The 27,822-nt window shown below is 45.1% G+C and overlaps 2 protein-coding genes across 4 annotated transcripts in view; one reads left to right on the top strand and one right to left on the bottom strand.

The window, feature by feature from the left end:
* LOC308168366 (clathrin heavy chain 1-like) overlaps positions 1 to 27,822 on the top strand; it is a 51,906-nt gene that overhangs the window by 19,565 nt on the left and 4,519 nt on the right. Inside the window, exons 14-32 of one of the 3 annotated variants that reach the window (XM_080542928.1) lie at positions 126 to 289; positions 426 to 551; positions 2,278 to 2,420; positions 3,711 to 3,945; positions 4,506 to 4,628; positions 4,724 to 4,869; positions 5,294 to 5,477; positions 5,830 to 6,022; positions 7,772 to 7,929; positions 8,054 to 8,218; positions 8,928 to 9,035; positions 9,433 to 9,600; positions 11,255 to 11,404; positions 11,586 to 11,717; positions 11,995 to 12,105; positions 12,307 to 12,477; positions 13,222 to 13,443; positions 16,716 to 16,791; positions 16,988 to 18,337. In XM_080542928.1, coding sequence (XP_080399054.1) covers positions 126 to 289; positions 426 to 551; positions 2,278 to 2,420; positions 3,711 to 3,945; positions 4,506 to 4,628; positions 4,724 to 4,869; positions 5,294 to 5,477; positions 5,830 to 6,022; positions 7,772 to 7,929; positions 8,054 to 8,218; positions 8,928 to 9,035; positions 9,433 to 9,600; positions 11,255 to 11,404; positions 11,586 to 11,717; positions 11,995 to 12,105; positions 12,307 to 12,477; positions 13,222 to 13,443; positions 16,716 to 16,791; positions 16,988 to 17,121 — 2,909 coding nt within the window. In that variant the 3' untranslated portion in view covers positions 17,122 to 18,337. Of the gene's footprint in view, positions 1 to 125; positions 290 to 425; positions 552 to 2,277; positions 2,421 to 3,710; positions 3,946 to 4,505; positions 4,629 to 4,723; positions 4,870 to 5,293; positions 5,478 to 5,829; positions 6,023 to 7,771; positions 7,930 to 8,053; positions 8,219 to 8,927; positions 9,036 to 9,432; positions 9,601 to 11,254; positions 11,405 to 11,585; positions 11,718 to 11,994; positions 12,106 to 12,306; positions 12,478 to 13,221; positions 13,444 to 16,715; positions 16,792 to 16,987; positions 18,338 to 27,822 lie in introns of those variants that run through there. The other 2 variants (XM_080542930.1, XM_080542929.1) reach the window with 2 other exon arrangements.
* On the bottom strand, positions 19,605 to 23,572 carry LOC308168498 (cilia- and flagella-associated protein 45-like; the record flags this gene model as incomplete). The annotated part of the gene is made up of 12 exons (XM_080543098.1): positions 19,605 to 19,680; positions 19,804 to 20,028; positions 20,167 to 20,360; positions 20,602 to 20,715; positions 20,844 to 20,990; positions 21,164 to 21,293; positions 21,408 to 21,586; positions 21,771 to 21,941; positions 22,301 to 22,432; positions 22,610 to 22,753; positions 23,178 to 23,297; positions 23,552 to 23,572. The coding sequence occupies 12 exons, from the start codon at positions 23,570 to 23,572 to the stop codon at positions 19,605 to 19,607; spliced, it is 1,653 nt and encodes a 550-aa protein (XP_080399224.1).

Below are 27,822 nucleotides of genomic sequence, written 5' to 3'. Positions count from 1 at the left end.
TACACTGACCACATCAGTTGTCCTGTCTCCAAAACCATAATACGGATCTCTGTTTTGACTGGAATTGTGTGGAGATGAAGGGAATTGTGTGGAGATTAAGTTCTTTGGTCTGTTGTTTGTTTTAGGTCTGTTCTACTTCCTGGGCTCCATTGTGAACTTCAGCCAGGACCCGGAGGTCCACTTCAAGTACATCCAGGCAGCGTGTAAGACGGGCCAGATCAAAGAGGTGGAGAGGATCTGCAGAGAGAGTAACTGCTACGACCCAGAACGCGTCAAGAACTTCCTCAAGGTGAAGGAGGTGTATTCTGCTTCTGAGGTTTCACAGATCAGAACACTCAAGTGTCTCTCTCGTCAACTTTCTACAAGGAAGGTTTGAATGTTTTTGTTATATCAGAAGCTGATCTGAGCCATTTCGTTCCTAACAGGAAGCCAAGCTAACTGACCAGCTCCCCCTGATCATCGTGTGTGATCGCTTTGACTTTGTCCATGATCTGGTCCTGTATCTCTACCGCAACACCCTGCAGAAATACATAGAGATCTACGTGCAAAAGGTACGTAGAAGGGCTGGCACGGTAATTGCATAACAGTCGCAATTTTTTCCGCGTGTACGCGCATGAAGCGTGCACTGGCACTCAAAACAAAGACGTAATTTCAACAAAAACTAGAGGGTGGCAACATTTTTAAAAATATATAAAAAATTGTTGTGGTTAAGTCATTAAAGCCGAACAGGTGATTTTATATAGAAGGTGATCAAATACCAAGATATCCTACAGCTGCAGCAGAACATGCGGAACGCGCATACAGCACTGAACATATAGCCTACATGTGACTGACAGACACACACACACACACACACACACACACACTCACACACACACACACACAGAAAGATCATCAGCTCATCGAATATGAAGTACACGAGAGTTAATCAGCTCATCGAATATGAAGTACATAAGAGTAGAGTACACAGGGAACCGGGAACGCGCATACAGCACTGAACAACATCCGTAGAATATAAACTTGGGACTGACAGTCACATACACACACACACACACACACAATGAAAGATCATCAGCTCATCAATACGAATTAGGCCTACATGAGAGTACACGCACAAAACGAGCTAACGTTACTCATTAACTGTTTACACAAGTAAAATCACAGTGTGACAGTCAGATGGAGCATTCGGTAAACAACCAACAGCAGGGTAATGCATCAGCTGAGTTAAAGAAAACCAACTCTTACACCGACATGAGCCCTGTTTTCCCGTACCTCCGCCGTTCTGTTCGTGATGATTTTAGAGGCAATAGATTATTTTTGCCCCGCCCATATTGCCCTGTAATTAGACCATGCGACCACAGCTCCGTTGTGTCTCTTATTGTCCAAATGTTCCCTGAATTTTAGCTGCATGTTTTTCCAGCATGTAAATCCGTTGTCAATAAAAATTAGACTCTCCTTCTTTTCCCCTGCCAATACTGTGTCGTTTGTGACATTTACCAACGTTTATGCTATGAATAGTTGGAAGCTAGCGTTAGGTGCGAGGCTGCTCGGGAACATTATTTGTTTCACAAAATAGGCTGATTTAGTTGACCATGAACATCAGAGACTACATTACGAATGTTCATTTAAAATACTCTATAGTGAGCACTGGTATAAGAACATGAACCAGAGAACAGCAGTAAATGCAATAACCCACAGTCGTCGCTGATGATGTTGCATTTTCAATTAGGATACGGGGATTAAAGGGACAGGCGATGGGCGAAGAGAGAGGGAAGGGATTTCCAGAAATCCAAATGTCCCGCTAAATTCGGACCAATCACAAAACTGTTTTGCAAGCGCGTTGCCGACGAGGTTAATTGCAACATTGTACCATATTGTAACTTACTACACCCTAAATCGGAACGAAATGTAGGTCTGAAAGCGGCCTAGAAAATGTATTTGTGGCGGGCCGCCACGAATCAATGCATGTAGAGGAAACACTGCAATCACAACCATGGAACAAATAAAACAACCACACATTTTTAGAAAACATTTTTAGACTGAGAGACTAGAATGAGTCATTGTTATAGCCCATAGCATGAGGGTTATTATAAGAAAATGCAGATTGTGTGTGGTTGTGGTTGTGTGTGCATCTGGAACCTGAGTGTGCGGCTTCTATTTCTTTCAATTGGAATTTGCTCCAATGCCAGCACCTCGCCTCCATTGTCCGTGGTGTGCGTTCTCTTCTTCTCAACGTGTGTGTGTGTGTGTGTCTGTGTGTGTGTGTGTGCGCCATAGGTGAACCCCAGTCGTCTGCCAGTGGTCATAGGAGGGCTGCTGGATGTGGACTGTGCTGAGGATGTGATAAAGAACCTGATCCTGGTGGTGAGGGGCCAGTTCTCCACTGACGAGCTGGTGGCGGAGGTGGAGAAGAGGAACAGGTGAGGACCATGGGGGCAGAGATGTTCAGCAGCTGATTAGTTCATTGTGTTGTTCACCTGAAAGGGAAATAAGGATGCAGTATTGCTGTTGTGGTCCAATGAAATGTAGAAGTATGTGAAAACCTCCCATTTTAAAACTCTTAAATCCTCATTACTCATTCATCCTTGAAAAAGCTTGATGTCCTCTTTCACAATTCCAGGAAAAATATCGATAATATAGCTGTTTAGTAGCTATTATATCTATTAGTCACTTTTTAAAAAAGTTTTCTCTTTGCACAGAGCATAGACAGGGTTGGTGTTCCAACCTTAATGAATATGGTGGTTGTAGTACAGTCCATGAGCAGGTTGTTCCTCAGGAGACACTCAGGATCTGTCACACAGAGCTTGTTTACCTGGGATTGAGCAGTCTGAAGTGGATGGGCTGTTTTTTAATTGTATTTTTAAATTTTATTATTTGTTTATATTACTGACACATTCCATTTAGATTATTTTTTTCAAAGTTGTAAAACAATTTGGCATACATTCTAGCTCGCTAGCTTTGGTAAATAGCTCTGGCATGAAAATGAAAAACAACAGAGATCAAACTTGTGTGAGACGAGGCTGATGGGACAGCAGCAAACTCTGTGTTGTCTGACATAAACTGTACCTGTACCTGGTGTATATAAGACTGACTGACTGTGTGTGTGTGTGTGTGTGTGTGTGTGTGTGTGTGTGTGTGTGTGTGTGTGTGTGTGTGTGTGTGTGTGTGTGTGTGTGTGTGTGTGTGTGTGTGTGTGTGTGTGTGTGTGTGTGTGTGTGTGTGTGTGTGTGTGTGTGTGTGTGTGTGTGTGTGTGTGTGTGTGTGTGTGTGTGTGTGTGTGTGTGTGTGTGTGTGTGTGTGTGTGTGTGTGTGTGTGTGTGTGTGTGTGTGTGTGTGTGTGTGTGTGTGTGTGTGTGTGTGTGTGTGTGTGTGTGTGTGTGTGTGTGTGTGTGTGTGTGTGTGTGTGTGTGTGTGTGTGTGTGTGTGTGTGTGTGTGTGTGTGTGTGTGTGTGTGTGTGTGTGTGTGTGTGTGTGTGTGTGTGTGTGTGTGTGTGTGTGTGTGTGTGTGTGTGTGTGTGTGTGTGTGTGTGTGTGTGTGTGTGTGTGTGTGTGTGTGTGTGTGTGTGTGTGTGTGTGTGTGTGTGTGTGTGTGTGTGTGTGTGTGTGTGTGTGTGTGTGTGTGTGTGTGTGTGTGTGTGTGTGTGTGTGTGTGTGTGTGTGTGTGTGTGTGTGTGTGTGTGTGTGCGTGCGCGCGTGCGTGCGTTCCCCAGATTGAAGCTGCTCCTGCCATGGCTGGAGGCCCGTATCCACGAGGGCTGTGAGGAGCCTGCTACCCACAATGCCCTGGCCAAGATCTACATCGACAGCAACAACAACCCTGAGCGTTTCCTGCGTGAGAATCCCTTCTACGACAGCTGTGTGGTGGGCAAGTACTGTGAGAAGAGGGACCCCCACCTGGCCTGCGTGGCCTACGAGAGAGGACAGTGTGACCAGGAGCTCATCCATGTAAGTGGGGAATAGCTGCCTACATTCAGCTGGAGAAGAGCTCCAAGCAGGCCAGTCATGTATTGTACACTACACAGTAGGCTAACGACCCATCTATATTATTCAGTAGTTTCATGATATCCAAAAGCAGAAACTTTAATGCATCGGTACAGCTAAATGCTCTAAATTGACTAATAGACTGAAATAGGAATGAATCTACATTTTACATTTACATTTTTGGCATTTAGCAGACGCCTTATTCCAAAGCGACTTACAATCAATACATTTGACTAAGGAAGTGAATCATCAATCCACCAGTTCTAGCAGGAGGCGTAATCTAGCACAGGCCAGGGCCCCCAATTTTTTATAGACACTGGAGAGACAGTACAAGGGGGACACTGAAGAGACAGTCCCAGGGGGGCAGTAGAGTCTTAGGAGGTGTAGTATAGGGGAGCATCAGGTGTCTCAGGAGACTTAGTGCTGGTGGGTGGTAATGTCTCAGGAGGAGTAGTTAAGGTGTAACCTGAAGAGATGGGTCTCAATCTCTGCTTGTTTGTTTGCCTTTTGTGTTTCTTGTGTAGGTGTGCAATGAGAACTCCCTGTTCAAGAGCCTGTCTCGCTACCTGGTTCGTCGTAAGGACCCTGAGCTGTGGGCCAGTGTGCTGCTGGAGAGTAACCCCTACAGAAGACCCCTCATTGACCAGGTACTGGAGATGCCCACTCCTCTTAATGAAGCTAACTGGTTCCAACCATGTTCTACTTCTAACTGAAGTGTTGTGTGTCTGGCGGGGTGGTGCAGGTGGTGCAGACAGCCCTGTCTGAGACTCAGGACCCAGAGGAGGTGTCAGTTACAGTCAAGGCCTTCATGACTGCCGACCTGCCCAACGAACTCATCGAGCTGCTGGAGAAGATCGTCCTGGACAACTCTGTTTTCAGTGAACACAGGTAAGTCTGCGTGATGTTTAGAAATTTGCAGGTCCAAATAAAAAATTCCCTGTACCTGTGTACTAAAGCGGTAGAATGACAGTTCAATCGTTTTTTAGACTCGGATCTATTCATACAACAAGGGACACAGCACTTTCCCGTTTTTCCCATATTGTCAGCCTCGGAAAAGCGCTATACAAATATAATGAATTATTATTATTACTGAGGCATTTCGAAGAGAGTGCCTCAGCCAACGTTGGACCCGGAAACACGTCACGACTTAACAACCGAATAGGGAAGATGTATTATTCGTTCATCTTACCAAATGTTCTCTAGTAGTTGTATCAGACCAAATAGTATTAACTCTTGTTCATTTCAAGGGGTGGTTTGAATCTTTTGTTATTTCAGTGTACCAATGATGAGAATGGTCCCATGTTGTTTTCAGAAACCTGCAAAACCTGCTTATCCTGACGGCCATCAAGGCGGACCGTACACGTGTGATGGAATACATCAACCGCCTGGACAACTATGACGCCCCTGACATCGCCAACATCGCCATCAGCAATGAACTGTTTGAGGAGGCCTTCGCCATCTTCAAGAAGTTTGACGTCAACACCTCTGCTGTGCAGGTCAGTGGAGTGGTGGCGGGCCTCCCCTACACACCCTTTTAATCATCTCATCAGGTCGCTACTTTTTGTGTCCCTCTTTGCCTCATTTGGTTTATGTTTATGTTTATTTTATTTGTAAAGGGACAATGCATATTAATGTGATGAACATAAAAAATGGAAATACGCCAGTTTTAGCCTGAAGGCAAATTTTCATCCATAGTCCCTTGCCACTTATAAAAAAGGCATATAGACAACACAGAAACACAGTACAGACATATAGCGTTCAGCATAGACAACAGCGGACAAGCTGACATGACACAGAAACACAGGTTAAGAATGTGAATGTGATAAAGCTCTTGTTGGTTGTGTGCAGGTCCTGATCGAGCACATTGGGAACCTGGACCGGGCCTATGAGTTTGCGGAGCGCTGTAACGAGCCTCCTGTGTGGAGTCAGCTGGCCAAGGCCCAGCTGCAGAAGGGCCTGGTGAAGGAGGCCATCGACTCCTACATCAAAGCTGACGACCCCTCCGCCTACATGGAGGTGGGCCAGGCTGCAGCCCAAAGCAGTAAGAGAGACAACGCCACAGTCATCTTCTCTACACATTCCCCCCGACCCGTCCAATGGACCTTATCGCTAAGCCACGAGCCCTTTGAAAACCCGGGACAAACAAACAACGCTTCACTGACAGTGACTGACTGACCGACCGTGACTGAATGACATTCAATGACTTACAATGGCGGGAGTTGGCAAATTTCTGATTTCTGATTTACCACAGCAAGTAATAGATTTTTTTTTTTTTTAAGATGACAAGAATGTTTTGTCTAGATGCTTTTCACCATCAGATATCACCGAGTTGTTTGTCCGAGTTTTCTGCCTGTCGTGACTAGGGCTGCAACGATTAGTCGACATAATCGACGACGTCGACTAAAAAAATTCGTCGGCGTGGAATTTGATTGTCGACTAATCGTATAAAATAAAAAATTTAAAAAACAGGATTATTTTTTTTCCTTTTTTACGGGAGCCATGCAAGAATCAGCTGGGTAAGTTTTAGCTAACGTTGTTAGCCAACTGGCTAACGTTATATTGTTAGGGTCGTAATGTTTATGTTAGCTTTACTGTTACATGTAGGAAAACAACGTCTCATGGACAGGGCTGTACATGCTATGAGCGTTTGTGCTATTAATTTATTTGCCCTGTGGCACGCGTGTGACAGACAGAGGCGCTTGTATGTAACGTTACGTAGCAGGGGTTTTCCATGTTGAAGCCAGGAGAACGCGAGATGAAATGAAGTGAGGGGTGGTCGCTATTAAAATACCAGGTAGTCATGGTGGATGATCATGAATGATGCTTGATAAGTGAATGCTATTTCAATTATGTTGAGTCCACCAGCGAGCTGTCTGTAAGATAAACAGCGCCAAGCGTAGCCTACTAACGTGAGCTGTCTGTAGTCTAGCCAGCAATGCTAGCTAGCCAATCAACTAGCTCTGTGAGCAGCTGTAGCTTGGCGTAACGTTAGGTTAGATAGCTAGTTAAGCCGGATTTATGCTTCTGCGTCGCCATTTACGCGCTGCGAAAAGCCACACGACTAATCGCGACTAACCGAAAAAATAATCGGCAGATTAGTCGACTACCAAAATAATCGTTAGTTGCAGCCCTAGTCGTGACTTTTGCTGTCATATGATTGGACAATTTCTATTTTGGGGGCGTGGCTTAGCGATAGGTCCATTCATGTAGGGTTTTACTCTAGGCTTGTTATTTGGATGTTGAGCTGTATCAAATAAAGTCAACGTTTATTAATCATATGCCCAAGATACAGGATGTAAATTGTCCAATGAAATGCTTACTTTGCATGCTTCTTCTCAACAGTGCAAATATCAGGACATAATAAAAATACAATAACACAATAGGCAGTAAGTGTAATGGGCATACATGTAAATAAGGTAATACATTTAACACTGAACAGCCATGAGGGGTCATTTGACCTCTGTGAGTAAAGAAAAGTGTTAGATCTTTGCACCCGATCAAATTTCAGGACCCTCCTTTCATGGCTTTTCCTAGATATGTGCGTTCTACCACCCAGTACCCTTACATTTTCAAAATCAGAATAAGCTAATATCAAACTAGTTTTTCTGTGTAGGAAGCAGGCCAATTTACAAGCGGCCAACTAATGGTCGTTGTGTGTAAATAGCAGCTTGAGCTCTTTTAGTAGGTAGAAAAGGCCTGGCTGTTCTAGTGTTAAGAATATGTATATGTTGGAGGTTGAGCTATGCATACTCCTACTGAGAGCTAAAAAATCCTCCCCAACTAACTCCAGGTAACTGGGAGGACCTGGTCAAGTTCTTGCAGATGGCTCGCAAGAAGTCTCGGGAGTCGTACGTAGAGACGGAGCTGATCTTCGCCCTGGCCAAGACCAACCGTCTGGCCGAGCTGGAGGAGTTCATCAACGGGCCCAACAACGCCCACATCCAACAAGTAACAAGTCCAAACCCTCCCAACAAACACCACTCATCTCTCTCTCACACTCTCACACAGACGGACGCAGCACGGGTCAGCCTGTCCATCTGCTGCATCACTGTCGTGTTTCACTTCCCTCCAGGTCGGGGACAGATGCTACGACGAGAAGATGTACGACGCAGCCAAGCTGCTCTACAACAACGTGTCCAACTTCGGGCGTCTGGCGTCTACTCTGGTCCACCTGGGGGAGTACCAGGCTGCTGTGGACGGGGCCCGCAAGGCCAACAGCACCAGGACCTGGAAGGAGGTCAGATATTCACAATATAACGCAACTATAGTCTATCTATATGCGTTACCGCATTGATTTTAAATGATCCCTGACCGTTTTTAAAGCACTAAATGGACTGGCCCCCCTTTACCTCTCTGAGCTCTTGCACCGCCACACCCCTTCCAGATCCCTCAGATCAGCAGACCAGCTGCTGCTGGTGGTGCCCAGAACCAGGCTGAACACCAGGGGGAACAGAGCTTTTTCGGCTGCTGCACCTAAACTCTGGAACAGCCTCCCCCTCCACGTACGGGCCGCTCAGACCCTGGAGATGTTTAAATCTCTCCTTAAAACATACCTGTTTTCCCTAGCCTTCCCCCCCACCTAGCTATTGGTCCCTGGCTTTTATTATCTTGCGGTTTTTGTTGTAGGTCCCTGGCTCTTATTGTCTTATTGTCTTATTGTTTTATTGTTTTGGTCCTTTTGTCTTCTCTTTTGATTTTGCCATGTTTTGTGTTGCATTATGTTGTGTGCATTGTGCTTGCTTGTTTCCTGCATTTTATCTATTTTTACTGTGAAGCACTTTGGCTCAGCATTGCTGTACGTAAGGTGCTATACAAATAAAGTTGACTTGACTTGACTTGACTATAACTATCTCCACGGTAGCAATTGATTTACTTTTCAGACATGAATCGTTCTCGATTCAATGTTTTTTGTGTTTTAATGAATAAAAGTCTTTTTTTTTTCCCAGGTGTGCTTCGCTTGTGTGGACGGGAACGAGTTCCGCCTGGCCCAGATGTGTGGTCTGCACATTGTGGTCCACGCTGACGAACTGGAGGAGCTCATCAACTACTATCAGGCAAGGGTGCAAATGCCACTGAGCCATTATGCCAACACAGTCACAGTGACAGACATACACTTCATCTACACAGTGACAGACATACACTTCATCTACACAGTGACAGACATACACTTCATCTACACAGTGACAGACATACACTTCATCTACACAGTGACAGACATACACTTCATCTACACAGTGACAGACATACACTTCATCTACACAGTGACAGACATACACTTCATCTACCACCAAGATCAGATACAGTACACAGTACCTGTGCTACTGCCCATATTCATTTAGAGAAATGTCTCTGTGTGTGTGTGTGTGTGTGTGTGTGTGTGTGTGTGTGTGTGTGTGTGTGTGTGTGTGTGTGTGTGTGTGTGTGTGTGTGCATCCGTCCGTCCGTCCACAGGATCGTGCCTACTTTGAGGAGCTGATCACCATGCTGGAGGCGGCCCTGGGGCTGGAGCGGGCTCACATGGGCATGTTCACCGAGCTGGCCATCCTCTACTCCAAATTCAAACCCCAGAAGATGAGGGAGCACCTGGAGCTCTTCTGGTCCAGAGTCAACATTCCTAAAGTAAGAGGCTTCCAAGAAACCTGTACCTGTACATCAGTCTGCATATTTTCACTCTAAATCGATATATGTTCTGATCTTATGTATATGCTGTTTGATCGACAGCAATGTTTTGAATGTATGATATCGTTAGCCTTATAGCATAATTGCCTACATCATATTTCGGCCAGATTGAGATATCTGCCTAACTCTTACTCTCCTAACACTGCCGATTCACTGTGCATTTATTGCCTATGCCATCAGCCTATCAGAATGCTTGTTACATTCCAAAAATCACTCTCTGCCCAAGTCATCTCTTTGACATTGGCATTTTTGACACTACATACAAAGATGGCTCGGCTGACCACAAGTGAAGCATGACTAAAGCCCGGTACACACATAAGGATTTTCAAAATCTTAACAGATTTTTTTTCTGAGACAGACCCCACACATGAAGATAAAAAATCTTGGATTGAACAGCCTTGATCGTATTGTGTGTGGTGTGCGCCGATATTCCCATTTCAGCACCCCACAGACATAAAGATTATCGTTACGACAATCTAGAGTCTCGTTCCCCAAGCCAGAAACCTCGCGTGATCAAACGTGATCTAATGTAGTACCCTGACTGACCTGTACGAGGCAGCCATGTGCGACAGGGCAAATAAAGTGCTGAAGAACGAAAAGAAGAAGTCAGCTCGCTTCTTGATTGGCTACATTCCATCCACGTCACAATCGGACTCGCGAGCAGGGTTGCCAGATGGGATTGACACTTTCCACCCTAACCACAGTCTAAAACGGCTAATTCCACCCAAAAAAACTGAGCCCATCTGGCACCCCTAGTCGGGAGTTGTCGGGAGTCGGGAGTTGCCCCCACACTTAAGGATTTTTGGTCGTAAATATTGAAGACGTTTAACATTTACGATTGTCGGCCCCGACCATTTTCTGAGCAGATTGTCGGGAGAAATTGACTCTTAACACACCTCACACCACAGGATAATCTTGTAGGATAATCTTTAGAGCCATCCGATAATCGGGCGTTTGCTGTCCTTGGTCGGAAGGGGGGAAAAATCGGCCAGATTATCTTTATGTGTGTCCCCGGCTTTAGGCAATTATGCTACGTGGCTAACGATATGGCAGTTGTCTCTGTGCTGCTGTGTGGATATACCATGTGTTTATCTGTGCTGCTGTGTGGATATACCATGTGTTCATCTGTGCTGCTGATATACCATGTGTTTATCTATGCTGCTGTGTGGATATACCATGTGTTCATCTGTGCTGCTGATATACCATGTGTTTATCTATGCTGCTGTGTGGATATACCATGTGTTCATCTGTGCTGCTGATATACCATGTGTTTATCTGTGCTGCTGTGTGGATATACCATGTGTTTATCTGTGCTGCTGTGTGGATATACCATGTGTTTATCTGTGCTACTGTGTGGATATACCATGTGTTTATCTGTGCTGCTGTGTGGATATACCATGTGTTCATCTGTGCTGCTGATATACCATGTGTTTATCTGTGCTGCTGTGTGGATATACCATGTGTTTATCTGTGCTGCTGATATACCATGTGTTCATTTGTGCTGCTGATATACCATGTGTTTATCTATGCTGCTGTGTGGATATACCATGTGTTCATCTGTGCTGCTGATATACCATGTGTTCATCTGCTGTAGGTTCTCAGGGCTGCAGAGCAGGCCCATCTGTGGGGGGAGCTGGTCTTTCTGTATGACAAGTACGAGGAGTACGACAACGCTATCATCACCATGATGAGCCACCCAGCAGACGCCTGGAAGGAAGGCCAGTTCAAAGACATTGTCACCAAGGTAACGCCGCAAAATGTGCAGGCAGATCAATCGATGGTGTTTTTCCAGCTCTTAAATCTTTTCCTACGGGTGATTCAAATGGTGCGGTATGACACTTGTCAGTATTCAATTCGTTTTGTATTAGACAAGTGTCATTGAATACAGGTCTGACTCGTGAATGTATGATGATGTGTCATTCTAGGTGGCCAACGTGGAGCTGTACTACAAAGCCGTCCAGTACTACCTGGAGTTCAAACCTTTGTTACTGAACGACCTGCTCATAGTGCTGTCGCCACGACTCGACCACACACGAGCCGTCAACTTCTTCAGCAAGGTACTGGGGTCCTGACGCGCCTTTGTCCCCCTATTTTCTTCCAGTGATTTACATACATGTGATTTACATACATGTGATTTACATTCATGTGATTTACATACATGTGATTTACATACATGTGCTTTACATACATGTGCTTTACATACATGTGCTTTACATACATGTGCTCTATGGTATTTTCTGTTAGCTGAATGGTGATTGATGTTTGTTCAGGTTCAGAGTTATTTACCCGACCAATTGTTTTGAACGGCCCTTGCGTCTCTGTCCCTGTCCCCAGGTCAAGCAGCTCTCCCTGGTCAAACCCTACCTGCGGTCAGTACAGAACCACAACAACAAGTCAGTCAACGAAGCACTTAACAACCTCTTCATCACAGAGGAAGACTATGCGGTACGAAGATCTACAATCTAAGATTTTTTGGATGTTTGTATCGATAGAATCATCCGTGGAGACACTGGAGTAAGAGTATTAACATTGTTAAAAGGGGAAAGTTCCTTGATAATTATTTATTTTATGAACTCTTGACTGTTGCGTAAATAAGTTTCTTTCCATCTCGCCAACCCCTCTGTGCAATTCATCTGTACTATCCAGGCTGTACGCTCCTCCATCGACGCCTACGACAACTTTGACAACATCTCCTTGGCCCAGGGTCTGGAGAAGCACGAGCTGATAGAGTTCAGGAGAATCGCTGCCTACCTGTTCAAAGGCAACAACCGCTGGAAGCAAAGTGTCGAGCTCTGCAAGAAGGACAAACTCTACAAGGTTCCAGTGAAACACTAGTTTATGCCTATTGATCAGTGGCCATGAATTACACTTTAATCCAAAGTGAATTAATGAACACAATAGTAGGCTCAGATGGGAACCCACAACTTTATCCCAGACCTTGCTCCAACCAACTGAGCCATGGAAAAGCTTTGACCATATTTAGTTTAGTTTCAAGTTTATTGTTACATCCCATTATACAAGTATATATAGCCCTATTCCCACGGGACTAGTATTATCTTGGGACCTCTAGTAATTTGTAATAATTGCGGAGGACGTCTGTGACCTTTATCCTGTGTGAATCTGCCATGTTCAGATTCAGGAGGCTAATCTCTCTACACAGCGTGGGGCCCATTCAAGCTCAAATCCAGAGCGAAATCTCGCATATCTATGTTACACAGAGCCTTGACATCATATCCGGGGGATAATATCAGTAAATTCGAGTAAAATACAGACTTCGCTTATCCCGTGCAGACAGACGTGAGGGGTGGGGGTCATTTCTAAATCACATGAGGTCCCCAGGTAATACTAGTCTTGTGCGAATAGGGCTTAAGACAGACAGTAAAACGATTGGTTTCAGTTCCTCGACATTGGACATTGCCGTCTTGGATAGTGGCACAAATTAATTTGGCAGTAGTTGGTTTGGTAAGCTACTATTGCTTGCTTTTAATGCGTGTCATTGTTGCAACCGTACCATCGTGACCTCTTCTCAGGTGTGATACCGGTGCGTCTGTGTCTCTCCAGGATGCCATGCAGTACGCCTCCGAATCCAAGGACACGGAGCTGGCGGAGGAGCTGCTGGCGTGGTTCCTGGAGGAGGACAAGAAGGAGTGCTTCGCCGCCTGCCTCTTCACCTGCTACGACCTGCTGCGGCCAGACGTGGTCCTGGAGACGGCCTGGAGGCACAACATCATGGACTTCTCCATGCCCTACTTCATCCAGGTCATGAGGGAGTACCTCTCCAAGGTGGGTCGGCAAGGACAGGGACGGTCGTTCACAATCTACGGCCTTTCATGCAGCTAGTCAAGCAGGTTTCTTAGGTTTGTAGTGACTCGGAATTGCCTGCTGGATTTCTTTGGAAAGGGGGAAACTCAAAGGGAGTACACAGTGGCATACTGTTGAATAGGTTGTATGTAGTTGTCAGGCATTTGACCTAAGAGCAGGCCATTTGACCTAAGAGCAGCAGGCCATGTTACAGCCAAACTCCAGCAGATCACACAGTGTGCATGCAGTATATCGGGACAGCATATCTTTTTTGTTTTTGTTTTACTGTTTAAATTGAAGCCTGCAACTCAGTTTCTACTTCCTCCATATGATCTCATTCTTATCCTTCTTTGTTCCTGTCAATCATCTTAATCATGTTTTTCTTTTGATTTGTGTTTTTCCATCTCTGCTACTTTTCCATACAAATGTTTTCACAAAGATTCCCACTGTTAAGTTATTCCTCATAGCACACATGTTTGTCACATGGCAGAAAATACCAGTTCTTCCATGCCTGAGATGTCAAGTGATTAAACATCATGGAATGATATACTGGTACCAGAGACAAACGTGGAACGTCATTGAAATGTTGTGATTGAATCGTATGTTAACATGAAATTGTAAAACTGACTTAAACCTGACAATATTTTAGGTACATATTGTGCAATGTATGTACAATTGTTTTAGAAACACTTAATATTAACATCTATTTTTATACATCATCTGCTGACTGACTTAAATGACCACTAATACTTAAATAGCATTTAAAATGAGCATTTGTATCAAAAAATGGCTTATCTACATCTCTCACTGTGATTTTCTCTCCCTGTTTTCTGTTAACTTGATGATTCCATATTTCTTGCTCTCTTTCTGTTAGAGAATTCAGTTTGTTTTTCTCCTCAAGTTGCCTCTCTGAATTCCCTTTCAGGTTGATGCGATTAAGGAAAAGGTGAAAGACGAATCCATTTCAAATCATTATTTTTGCCCCCCTTGTAGCCTGTAGTTTGGAGGAGTGAACCTAGATGAAATTGCATGAGTCTGTCCCCCTCCCCATGTCACTTTGCTGCTTCTGAGTCCACATGCCACACCTTGACTAGAATACCCACCCAGAATGTTCTATAGTGGGGCTGGCCTATCCTGTGTCTGAAGAGCCACTGAGCCTGCTGGTAGTTGTGACGGCTGTTTGTTCCAGCTCTGTGTTCATGGTTGAAGTCAGTGACCAGTGGAAGGTTCTGATCAGAAACTCATTCATTCCAACAACTCAAACAAAGGGACAAATGTCACGCATAACACCAGATCCACATAAACCAGCAAGCTCAGTAATTGTCTGAGTATGAATGGAGATATCTGCGCTGGATAACTGACTTACTGTAGCTAGCCAGTCCTCTCTCCAATATACCTGTACATACTAATGCCAAACTGTGATTTCACTGAGCTGCAGTCAGCTGCTTCCCTACATAACACATGAACAATATGACTTCCTATTTAATGTGTAATGTAGGTGGGGACTGGGAATTGGAGAGCTTACTGTAACTCTAAATGGACTCTTTCCACCATGTTGAGCCTAGCCTGATGTGATATGATTGAGGCATTGGCTAGCGTAATGATATGTTACTATACTACCTACTCGCAAATAGTAATAGCTTTGTCTTTCTCAAACTGGATGAGATTATAATGAATGAATGAATCAATAAAGATTCATACAGCATTTGGACTGTAGACCAGCTCTAGGCTGCTGCAAAGTCTGAAGCCAGAAATTGAAGTTAGAATAATTGATGACGTGACCATTCTTTCAGAGTTTGTTCTTTATTTATTTGTATCTATTGTGGCTATGTATTGGCTATGTCTAGTATGTATTAGTCAATTAACGCTTAATGTGATATATCCCAAGATTTGGGTGTAAATTAATTCCCATTACATTTCCGGTATGCATTATTTGGGGGGTTTTGGTGGTTATATTTTTTTTCTTTCCATTTTATCATTCTTTGTACTGAAGTTGCTATTTTAGCTATACTAGAATGTGTGTGTGTGTGTGTGTGTGTGTGTGTGTGTGTGTGTGAGAGAGAGAGACAGAAAGAGAGAGAGAGAGAGATGCAACCTGCAACAAACCTATAGTGTGAATTGACCATGTTGTCCAGGTCAAGCATGCATTTATCCTTTCCATAGAACTAGCAGCACTTTGGACAGACTAGGAGACATAGTTGTTGGCTGTGCCTGCTTCTGGACGTACAAACCATCCCTCCACCCTCTCACTCTCTCCACTGTGGCTCTGTGCCTCTCTCTCATGCACTTTTAACAGAGAAATAACCAAACTGCTGCTTCAGCATGTTTCTTTTCCCTTCTATGGAACTACAGTCTGTTGATCGATCTTGAAACAGCCTACTTAACCAAACTTACTGTAGTTGTAGACGGCAAGTATGTAGAGAACTGAACCCTGTATTGTGATTTAGAGAAATTTACTTTTACATGACAAATATTTCTGAATAATTTTTTTCTGGTGAGTTTCTTTCTGCTTGCTTGATGCTGTGAATTTGATCTTTTATAAATCATGCTCAGACTTGCTTCACTAACCAAGAGGACAAAATAATAAAATTATTATTATTATTATATTATTTGCAGATGGTTGTTTATAATTGTATAATTGTAAATATGATCAATTTATCCCTGTAGCCTGTTCTCTTGATTGTAGTTTCTAGTTGATTGTGTATTTCTGTAATAGTTTATGATAGGGTACGTTTCTGAAGCTGTAGTATTGTGATATGTTTTTTAATCTATTGTAATATTATTATATTAAATCATATTTAATTGACTAAAGCTGAAGCATGTTCATGTTTAAATGGGTTTGGTTCTCTACATACAGTTCAAACACCTGAAAAAAAGATACATCTGGTGGCTGGATGGTGGGACCATTGTTGTACGCTGTGTTTCTATGTCTGCTTAGTCTAATCCAAAGTCACACTCCCTACACTTGGACTGTCATGGTCATTCAAGCTTGGTACTGTACTGTAGTATAGCCAATAGCACCTACTATAGTCGTAGCTCCTGCCTAGAAAGCCCTCCCACCTAGTAGCAAGGCCCGTCTCGGCCAGCCTATTTTAATCTTGATTTATTCATCTCTGCCTATCAGGAATGGTCCCATCCGTCAGCCAGTGAAATAACCCAGAGGTCAGTTATAATGGCGACTCAGCCTTGCTCATCAGAGCTCCCCCTGCTGGCTGTGTCAGAGTCCTACATGCTCACCTCTCTGCCTCTTACAGGTGGACAAGCTTGATGCCTCCGAGTCCCTGAGGAAACAGGAGGAACAGGCCACAGAGTCTCAGCCCATCGTTTGTGGTAGGAGCTGTACGCTATGTTTATTGTTTATGGTAGGAGCTGTATGCTATGTTTATTGTTTATGGTAGGAGCTGTATGCTATGTTTATTGGATCTGTTATTTTCTTGGGCCACATGGTCTGTTATTCTGTTATTTTCTGTCTGTTATTTTCTTGGGGCATATGGTCACGTGTGTATCCCCTGTGCTTGTGTTTCAGGCACGCCCCAACTCATGCTCACTTCGGGCACCAACGTGGCTGTGCCCCCCCAGCAACCCTATGGCTACGGCGGATACACAGCACCGGCCGGCTACAGCCAGCACCCCCAGCCTGGCTTTGGCTATGGCATGTGAACCCACCCCCCCCCCCCCAGTCACCTCTGTTTCTCCTTGTGTTCCTCACCAGCTCCCATGGTCTTTCTACTCACAACAGGGGATTCAAACATGCGCTCATTAAATTATTTTTTATTATATTCTCCATTATAAAACTGTAATGAAGGACTTTTTATTTGTATTGTTTTAAAATAAATTTGATCACATGTTTTTGTTTTGTTTTCCACATTCCATATTTATGACTACTTACATCACTAGAATGAAGGTTTTTGTGTGTAATGATGTATTTCTTTTTATGTTTTTTGTTATGTAATTAAGTGGACTTCAGAATGAAGTAACTGACCTTGGAAATAGGCGGAGAAGCAACTGATTTGCACTCTGTTGTGAGAAGAAACTAATATAGAAATCTCTTAATTTTGATGTACTGAACATGTGAACAGCTTACATTGTCTTTTGTCTGTCTGTATAATGCATTTCATTATTGTATATTCTGGAAAAGGTTACATATAATATTTGAACATATATTGCCACCCAATGGCTATAGATAGCAACACTAAGTAATGATAGTATATTCTGCACATGCGTGTAGCTTTATGGAGTTTTAAATGCATACAGACTGTATGTGTGAGATCTAATGATCTAAATAAGAATTTTAATCCCCCCTCAGCTATATTGGCTCTCTAGTCAATCCAGTAGATGTTAGTCCTCCTGTGTTGGCTCTGTGTGTTCTAGGTGACCTTCTGTTGTACCGTGTACAGTGCTTGTGTGTGAGTCTGTGTATGTGCAAGGGGACCAAGGCTGACTCCTAGGGACCTGTATGTGTATTTACTCACCACCCTTCTTGTGCTGAGGTCTGTGTCAGGTATTGTGGTGTTTCTAGGTCACCATAAGTTTGTGTGGACAGACCAAATGATACATTTAAAAAGTGGAGACCTCCACTGTCCTGTCTTGAATTTACTGAAAGCCTCCTAGCACTAAAATCACCGTTAACCATTTGCCCACAATGGACTTGAGAGTCTTAGTGCTGTGATGCTTTAGAGAAACGTACCCGTTGGGTTTAGTGTGATTGGCACTGAGAACAAATAGTAAATGAGATGAGGAGACAGTGGTTTGGTTTCCCAATGTCAACTTGATCAGGTCAGTAACACTCCTGTAGGTTAGATATTTAGATGGTTATTATGAATAATTAGATCTCAGTACATAATACAGTTCTTTGTCAAGAATGGTCTGAAATAAAAGCCTGTATTTACCTTGATGTATTCTCTCAATGCTTTCAATTGCGTAGAGTCCTAATCTGTTAGAGTGCAGGGAAATCCCTCGGGCCCAACTTGAATACTTTAAAGAAGTGGCCTTGCACCTAAGTACCTACCAACAGATAGAACCCAGGGCCCAGTTGTTCAAAACGTTTCATCTGGATCAGAATGATCCTGATTCTGTTTTGCTATCCAGGATCATTTAGGATATATATAGGGTCTATTTGGTTGATTTCGAGCCGTATAGGGGAAATCAGCTAGCTCGATCTTATCCAGATTAAAGGTTTTGAACAACAGGGCCCAGGAGATGGATATAACTGACACCATAGTGACTGGCTGACTCATTTGTACCATTACTACATAACATCCTAAATGAGTATAATACTGATCATAACAGAATCACGATTGAACAAAATATAATCATCATGACATGGTTATACTGACTTATACTTGTTACATTTACATTTGAACCATCTAGCAGATGGTTTTATCCTCAACTACTAGAGATTACAGGGACAGTCTCCCTGGAGTGAAATAGGGCTAAATGCCCTAGTGGCGTTCCCAAGTTACCCCAGGCTACACTAGTGGTGGTGTTCAGTGTCCAGTTGGGATTTTAACTCATGACCTTCTGATCACCATCATAGGGAATATCATAACAGATGAGAAATCTGTCCCCTCACAAATCCACCAGTTGTGTGTGCTGATGTCATGTACTATGTACTGACTACTTTTAATTAGCAAATCAATCAAACTAGTTAAATTATAACTTTCTTTATGATCATGACCTTTATGACCTGGCTGAAAGATAAATATAGTCTAAATAAAATTGTGTTCAGTTGGTCTTGGGTACTTTTAATGGATCAGTGTGAGGGACAGTCAACAATTGTACAAACAAACGATTTGATAATGTAACTTATTATGAGTAGATATTAAGCCACAATTCGTCATCTGGTACTATCAATAGTTGGAACGTTCAGGTGAACACATTTACATTTACATTCATACAGTTACATTTACACTTTTCAAAAACATTCATGAATCATAATGTGCAATGTATACAGACATCTTTATTCAGAAATGATCTAATGATTATGCTATACTAGTTTCCAGCCTGTGCAATTGATTTTCTGTTTAGTCAACTGTTAGTAGCTTTAGTCAATGTTAAAAAGAGTGACAGTTTCTCTTTTCAAAAAGTAGGATCTAGGACTTTTCCCACCTGTTTTTTTAAGTTTAGGATTTGCATTAATAATGCTAGTGTTCCAGAGTAGGTAAGGCATGTACCTTCCTCTCCACTTCATTGCAGTATTTTTCTGGAAGTCCAGCAGCCCTGAAAGAAAAAACGAGTAAACATGAATTGATTCGGCGTATCGAAAATGGCCTCTTACTGTAGTTTACACACTGTAGAAAGCTTAATGTAAATGCTCTGTCTTTTCTATTGCAATTCACTAACTTGAGTTCCTTCAGCTTCTTCTCCTTGATCTCATCCAGGCGTATGCGACGCTGGCGGGCCTCTTCGTCCAGACGGTCTCCCTCTTTGAAGACCTCCCTGCGCTGTGTGACGGCCTGTAGCTCACGCTCCCTCACCTGCTGACGTATCCCGTCCGCATGGCGAAGGACCTTCTGCCTGTGATTGTCCTCCTTGTCCTTCTCCTTAGAGATGGACACCTGCTGGGCTCTGGTGGAAGAGGAAGCAGGGCAAAGAGACTGTTTGGAACTATAGTTACAACTATAGTTAGTACTGTGTGTAATATTTACTTACGAGCTCAAAAGGCAGTGTTTGTCTTCCGAAGAAAGTGTGACATTGCGGACATACCTCAACACCCTCTCAAATTCAGCCCTCTCTCGCCCGGCCTCAATGGAAAGGAGGTGCTCTTTGTGGGTGACCTGCTCCAAGCGCGCTGCCTTCAATCTCTCCTCCTCCTCTACTTTCTTTTTGAGCTGCTCTTTCTCTTTTCTCCTCCACTCCCTCTCTGCAGCCTCCTGGTTCCTCCGGGCTCGAAGCTCATCCTGACAGTCACATAGAAACACTCCCTGTTAATGTCTCCATGTCCTCTACAGCCAATTAGGTATCATACTAGAATAGCAACTTGTTTGCCTGGTCGCCACAACAAAAGAAATAGGTGTTGGCTAATAGAACAAAGGGTTTGGTGCAACTGGGCAAGCAAAATGTCTTGAGCTGAAAATGAGTTCAGGATGGCTGTTATGGTTGTGTGTGTTAAGGGGATAAATAAGTGAACTTGATGCTAACCTGCTCAGCTTTGAAGTCTCTGTCTCTCTCCTGCAGGGCTCTCAGTCTGGCCACCTCCTTCTCCTTCTCTCTCTTGATGCGTGTCTGTTCAGCCTCATACTCAGCCTCCCGCTCCTGTAGGTCATACAGAAATGAGTCTTTGTCCACCTCAAAGACTAATCTATTGGTTTGTGTGTGTTGGAGGGGGGGGGGGGGTACTGCACTGATCCACACAGTACACACATTTTGTACTGTATTCTCACCATTTTCTTGCGGGTGTACTCCATGGCTCTGAGGTTAGCCAGTCTCTCCTCTTCCTTCTTGTGTTCCTTGGCCAGCAAGCTGTCCTCATTGATGCGGAGGATCTCCAGTTGCAGCCTCCGCTGCTCCTCCTTCTTCCTCTCCAAAGCCTGTACCCACACAACCACAGATTGATCAGTCAGCCACACACACACACACACACACACACACACAGACATACAGTGCATATACCACACGCAGCCTACGTCCATACACACCACTCTGAGTTTTCAACTAGTTTGTTCCAGAATGATTATAGAATTGCTGTGCTGCACTAAAATACCTCCAGCTCCTCCACCTGCATCCTCTCTAGGTTCTCCAGCATCTGCTGCCCCTCCTGCTCCTTCACCTCATCCTGCAGCATCCGGTCCTCCAGACGCTCCTGCATCTGATTCACAATCAGCTGCTTTCCCCTGGACACTCACAAAACAGAGGAAAGAGTTGAGGTGTTGTATGGTAGAGACAGACTGACGTCTGGTGTGTGTGTGTGTGCGCGTCTGTGTGTGTGTGTCATAACGAGGCCTCACTGGATCCTCTGATGTTTGCGTTGCTCGACGATCTGGTCCTGGGCCTCCAGGGCTCTCCTGCGGTCCAGCTCCATCATGGCATCCAGATGCGTCTCCTCCTCTTGCAGCTCAGTCAGGATCTGCTGCTTCTCCAGTATCTGAGCATCACGCACTGCGTGGCATTGGGCACCTAGGATCAGCTGAGGACCAGAAAGGTACCCACATGGACAATAGGACACACACGCTTACACAGAGGTGGGAGAGTATGGTCAGTGAGTAGGTAAGATACTGCAGGAATGTGTTAGTTAAGTAATTTAAAATATATATATATTATAAAGGAGGTATGAACCACACAAGTGAAAGAGTGACCAGTTAATTTCCTACCTCATTGAGTTTCTTGACTTCATCCTCCTGCTCCATCCTCATGGCGTTGGCTCTCTCCAACAGGTACTGAGCCTTGTCCTTGGCCTCGGCCTCCAGCTCACTCAGACCCTGGTTCTTCTGACGCGACAGGTCGGCCTGACGGATATTAGCCTTCCTCTCCTCAGCAGCATCCTAGCCAGAGTTAACCATAGTAAACTTAGGTCAGTTTAGGCCTACACCTAATTGTTAAGGACAGGACTGTGGTAAGCTGAGCTGATCATAGATCTGTGTTGTAGGTGTTGAAGCAGATATATGACATAGTTCGTCATACAGCTGTGTCATGTATGAAGGGTTGCTCGCAGAAGAGCAACAGAACACACAAACATACACAGATACACACACACACACACACATATACACAGATACAAACACAAACACACACACACACACACACACACACACACACACACACACACACACACACACACACACACACACACACACACACACACACACACACACACACACCCTCACAGAGCAACATTCCTCACCATGGCGTCTTCCCTTTCCTTCTTCTGGGCTCCCAACATGGCGTCCCTCTCTTCCTTGGTTGGAACTTGAGATGCTAATGCAATACGCTTAAACTCAGTCGGCCGGAAGATTATGGACAGACCAGGTGGATCCTTACTTGAGATCCTGGCAAAATGACAGTAAATTTGTTCCGAATTTGTATTTGACCACTGGTAAAGTCGTTGTACATGTTTACTGCTACAATGCTGCTTTTGCCAAGTCAAATACTTTAGGATAGGCTTTTCTTAATGTTCATCAGATAATTGCAGTGCATGTTAGTAACTGGATACTTGCTTCAGGTCACGGATGAGGTCCATGGTAATAATGCGAACTGTCTCTGGTTTCTGAGCCTTCTGACTTGTAGCAGAGCAGGGCTGGACCCTGGGTAATGAGCAGCCCCTTCTCTCAGAGTCTTTCACATCACAGGTTGACAGCTTGGGTGGGAAAAAAAATCCAACATAAATTTCCACCATATCTCTCTGATACTCACCTACTTTGAGGTGTAGTGCTGAGGCACAAACATGTACATTTCAAGCCTGCAAACTGTGACACTTTAAATAACGTGAAAAAATACTATTGTGCAATATGACAACCCTAGTTGACTATCTGTGCAGTATAGTACAGTGGATTGTGTACATAGCCTTTATTTATGTAAACCAGCTCCTTACCTTCTTGTGATTTTATTCTTTTTCTAAAAGTTTTTTTTTTTTTTTCCTTTCCTAACACCAGGGGAGCCACCCCTCCTAAATTTCGTTGTTTGGTACCTGTACTGTAGCAATGACAATAAAGTCCATTCATTCATTCATTCATTCATACTCTGCTATTAACCTCCCATGACCCACCTGACCTGTGGCTCACCTGTTTTGGGGTTCCAAAGAGACTTTCATCCACATGGGAGGTGAGGGCATGGGTGCGATAGCGGCGTGGATGGGAGCTGCCCAAGCCTCGTTTAGATGAAGAGCCAGAGGCACTCCGTGTCTGGAGGCGAGACAGGACATGAGACAGGACATGAGTCATGTACAAACCTCCACTTAGCTACTAATGATGCAACGAATGTCAGAGAAGTGTGTCCCACGATTCAAAACGTTAGCTACCATGGTCTTTCAAATTGTTCTCTCTCGCCAACCAACATGACATAATAATTAAAACATTGAACAGAAGATCAACAGAACACCATTATTATAATACGAGATAGTATTATGAAACAGCAGTCCGGTGTATGAAGCAGGTACCAGTTCCTTCGCCTGTATCATTGTAGGCTGTGGGACGTTTGCACGAAGGTGTTTTGTTGTTGTTGCGTCTCCATGGAAACTACTGCGCTGCACGCACGCGTCAACCCCAGCAGCGTCAGGCGCGCGTCTCAACCGTGTCTCACGCTGCTACCGCGGCACGCCACCTAGAACAAAAACAAAACAAAAAACAAATATTATGGACATATTACTACTAGCCTACAGATGGCATGTATAACTGTAGGGGGCCGGACTTATATTTATTTATTTTATTTAGGCATAATTAGCATATTATTGTTTAATATTTTAACTTTCTTTCCAAATGTATGTTATTAATGGCTTATTATCAGTGTTAACAGACTCCTGACACCTATACTGCAGCCAGCCACCAGGGGGCGATCAAGATATTTTGGCTTCACTTTGTTATTACACATTGTAATCATTTTCAGTTATCAATCATGCAAAATGTCACTCTCAGACAACCTGAAGCGTAAAATTCACGTGGAAAACCGCAGTTTTAATGAGGAATGGACTGACAAGTACGCATTCATCTGGCCAACATTTAGTAAAGCAAAACCTGTAGGCTATGCCTCATCTGCACTGAAACGGTAGTTGTTGAAAAACGATACAATCTTCGCCGTTACAATTATACAAGGCATGCATCTTTCAGAGAATCATACCCTGAGAAGTCATACCCTGAGACTGCTCCTCCTGAGACATCTACTGCACCCCAGAACTGCGTCTCCTGAAGACACCCGCTTTTCCCCTCTACTGTGTCCCCTAAAAACTTCTATTGACCCCGTTGTACTGTTTCTCTGTTTCTCCAGATATATAAATAAAAAACAACAACCTGAGCTGGATTATTCTTCCTGCTACGACTGGTCACTGGTGGATTGATGATTCATTTGCTTAGTCAAATGTATTGATTGTAAGTCGCTTTGGAATAAGGTGTCTGCTAAATACCAAAAAATGATGCTGCCATGAAAGGAAGCATTTCTGATATTGCCTCAAGGTGCAGTGCCCAATTGCCAGTACGTTCAGCTCTCAGAAACTTGCGAAGTATGTCCACCATATCCATGTACTGCAACCAGAGGGCAGCTGTCCTGCTACAGGATTTTAAGTATTCACTTTTGCTTTTGAGTTGTTCCTTTATTCTGAGTATCACATCAGCATTGCAAGCCTTCTCTGCAGACACTGATCCCTCCATCAACTGTGCATAGAGGACAGCAACTTCATCCAGATCAGATGCATGCAGGTATCTTTGACCCTCTTATGGAAGCTTGGGCTAGTAATATAAGTAAGTCCAAGATGGCCGCGCGCTTAGACGCTGCAGCTCGGGGGGCTACCACACTGGTGTTTCATTGTGTTTTTAATTACATTTGTATGTTCACTTTTTTTTTGTAGTACTTATAGGGAACAGTTGTGTATATAGTACCTACAGCAGGCTCGACTTATTAGAAGTCGGCACGCAAAACGACAAGATAGTTACGGCGGATTTCCTGGAGCAATACAGGATTGACAAGGACATCGCAAGGCTACCGGGAGAGCCCTGGTTCACAGTCCCCTCCCTGAGGCGGAAACGCCGGCGGCGAGACCGTAGGAAACGGCGAGGCCGCCGGTGAGGCCTGCTAGCAAGATTGAGACGCAGCCCAAACAAACCAGCCTGACGAACAAGATGGATGAACTGAGACTACAGGTGGCCAAAAACAACATCGTAGGGGATAGCTGTGTGATTATTCTGACCGAAACCTGGCTAAATGACAACATTGTGGACGCTACTGTTAGCTTGGAGGGACGAACGCTGCACCGCGCTGACCGAACGCTGCTTAGTGAGAAGACCCGCGGAGGCGGCCTCATTATATCTACGAAGGACAGCTGGTGCTTAAACACGAAAACTGTAAGTAGCCACTGCTCCCCAGACCTGGAATACTTGACTGTTAAATGCCGACCCACATACCTCCCTAGGGAGTTTAACGCGGTGCTAATTACATGTGTGTATATAGCGCCTAGCGCAGACAGCAGAGTAGCATTGGCGCGACTATATGAAGTCATCAGTAGCCAACAAAGCACTGATCCACAGGCTATTCACATCATAGCGGGGGACTTTAATCATGTCGACCTGAAGGCAGTACTACCCAAGTTCTATCAGCATGTGAAATGTGCAACGAGAGGAGAAAAAACACTGGATAAGGTATACACCAACATCAAACGTGCTTACAAGGCTAGTCCGCTAGCTCATCTAGGCATGTCTGACCATGTGTCAATCCTCCTGATTCCTGCATACACTACAATGGGGAAAAGTGCTCCCATCACCACTAAGACTGTCAGAACCTGGCCAGAAGGGTCCGCTCCACTGCAGATCTGCCTAAATGACACCCTATGGCAGGAATATGAGCATGAGGACCTGGAACAGTACACGTCGTCGGTTCTGAACCACATAGTGAACTGCACCAACTCAGTCACCGTGGACAAACGGGTCCGGGTCTACCCCAACACGAAGCCATGGATGACTGGGAAGGTCCAAAAACTGATCAACGAGAGGGACAACGCCTTCTTCGCAGGGAAGAGCACACCGCTGTACAGCTCCATCAGGGCCAACCTAAAGCGCGGCATCAAAGCGGCCAAGGCAGAGCACAGAGAGAAGATTGAGGAATGCCTCCTGAGCAACGACTCCAGGCGGATGTGGCAGGGGGTTCAGCAGATGACAAACTTCAGAGCCAACAGGCTCACAGCCGCAGAGGACGACCCCCTGCTGGCGGGAAAGCTGAACACCTTCTACGCCCGGTTCGACGAGGGGCGAACGGAGGTAACCGCAACACAAACACCACTCTCTCCAGCTCTCAGCAGCCTCACCCTCACAGAGCATGAGGTGAGACGCGTACTGAAGGCGGTGGACCCCAGGAAAGCCTCGGGCCCGGATGGCGTCCTGGGACGGGTGCTGAGAGACTGCGCCGACCAGCTGGCCGGGGTTTTCACCAACATCTTTAACCAGTCCCTGTCCCAGGCCACCGTCCCACCCTGCCTGAAAACCTCAACTATCATCCCAGTCCCGAAGAAAAGCACGGTGAGCTGCCTAAACGACTACCGCCCGGTGGCACTCACACCAATCATCATGAAGTGCTTCGAGAAACTAGTCCGGGCCCACATACTCACACGCCTCCCGCCCAACCTGGATCCATACCAGTTCGCCTACAGAGCCCACAGGTCCACAGAGGACGCCATAGCGACGACTCTCCACGCCACTCTATCCCACCTGGAGAGGGGAAACAGCTACGCGAGACTGCTCTTCGTGGACTTCAGCTCCGCCTTCAACACCATCCTTCCAGACAGGCTAGTGACCAAACTACTAGACCTGGGTCTATCACACTCTATATGTGCGTGGATCAAGGACTTCCTGACCGACCGCCCCCCGAGGGTGCGGGTGGGCCCCCACACCTCCACAGCCCTCAGCCTCAGCACTGGGTCCCCCCAGGGCTGCGTGCTAAGCCCCATCCTCTACAACCTCTACACCCACGACTTCACCCCCGTCCACCCCAGCAACTACATCGTAAAGTTTGCAGACGACACCACCGTGGTGGGATGTATCTCGGGGGGGGACGAGGCGGCGTACAGGGATGAGGTAGAGCAACTGAGCAAGCTGTGCAAGGTTAACAACCTGCTGCTAAACAAGTCAAAGACCCAGGAATTCATCGTAGACTTCAGGAGGACTTCAAAAGTCCGAGATCCAGCCCCTGCTCATCGACGGAGAGAGCGTGGAGAGAGTCTCAACCCTCCGATTCCTGGGACATCACATGTGGGATGACCTGGCCTGGAAGGACAACACAAAAGGCACCATCAAGAGGGCACAACAGCGGCTATACACCCTGAGATGCCTCAGGAAAGAACACAACAAGCAGGAGATACTGGTGGCCTTCTACCGCGGCGCAGTGGAGAGCATCCTCACCTACGGCATCTGCAACTGGTTCTACAGCTGCACAACAGCGGAGAGAAACGCGCTACAGAGAGTCGTGAGAACAGCACAGAAGATCACCGGCGCCCCCCTCCCCTCTCTGGAAGAGCTGTACAACACACGCTGTCTCAGGAAGGCCTCCAAGATCTCCAGGGACCCGACCCACCCTGGGCACGTACACTTTATCAGGCTGCCCTCGAAAAGGAGGTACAGGACCCCGGCCGCTAAGACAAACAGACTGAAGAACTGCTTCTACCACAGGGCCGTCAAGGCCCTGAACACAGCAAAGGCCTAAGTTCTGGGCCCAGGACAGTCTGGACGGATT

The sequence above is a fragment of the Nansenia antarctica genome, assembly GCF_963989245.1.
Source record: "Nansenia antarctica genome assembly, chromosome: 12".
NCBI classification, from domain to species: domain Eukaryota; kingdom Metazoa; phylum Chordata; class Actinopteri; order Argentiniformes; family Microstomatidae; genus Nansenia; species Nansenia antarctica.
The sequence above is the reverse complement of the archived record's forward strand: the minus strand, read 5'-3'. Positions and strand labels throughout refer to the sequence as shown.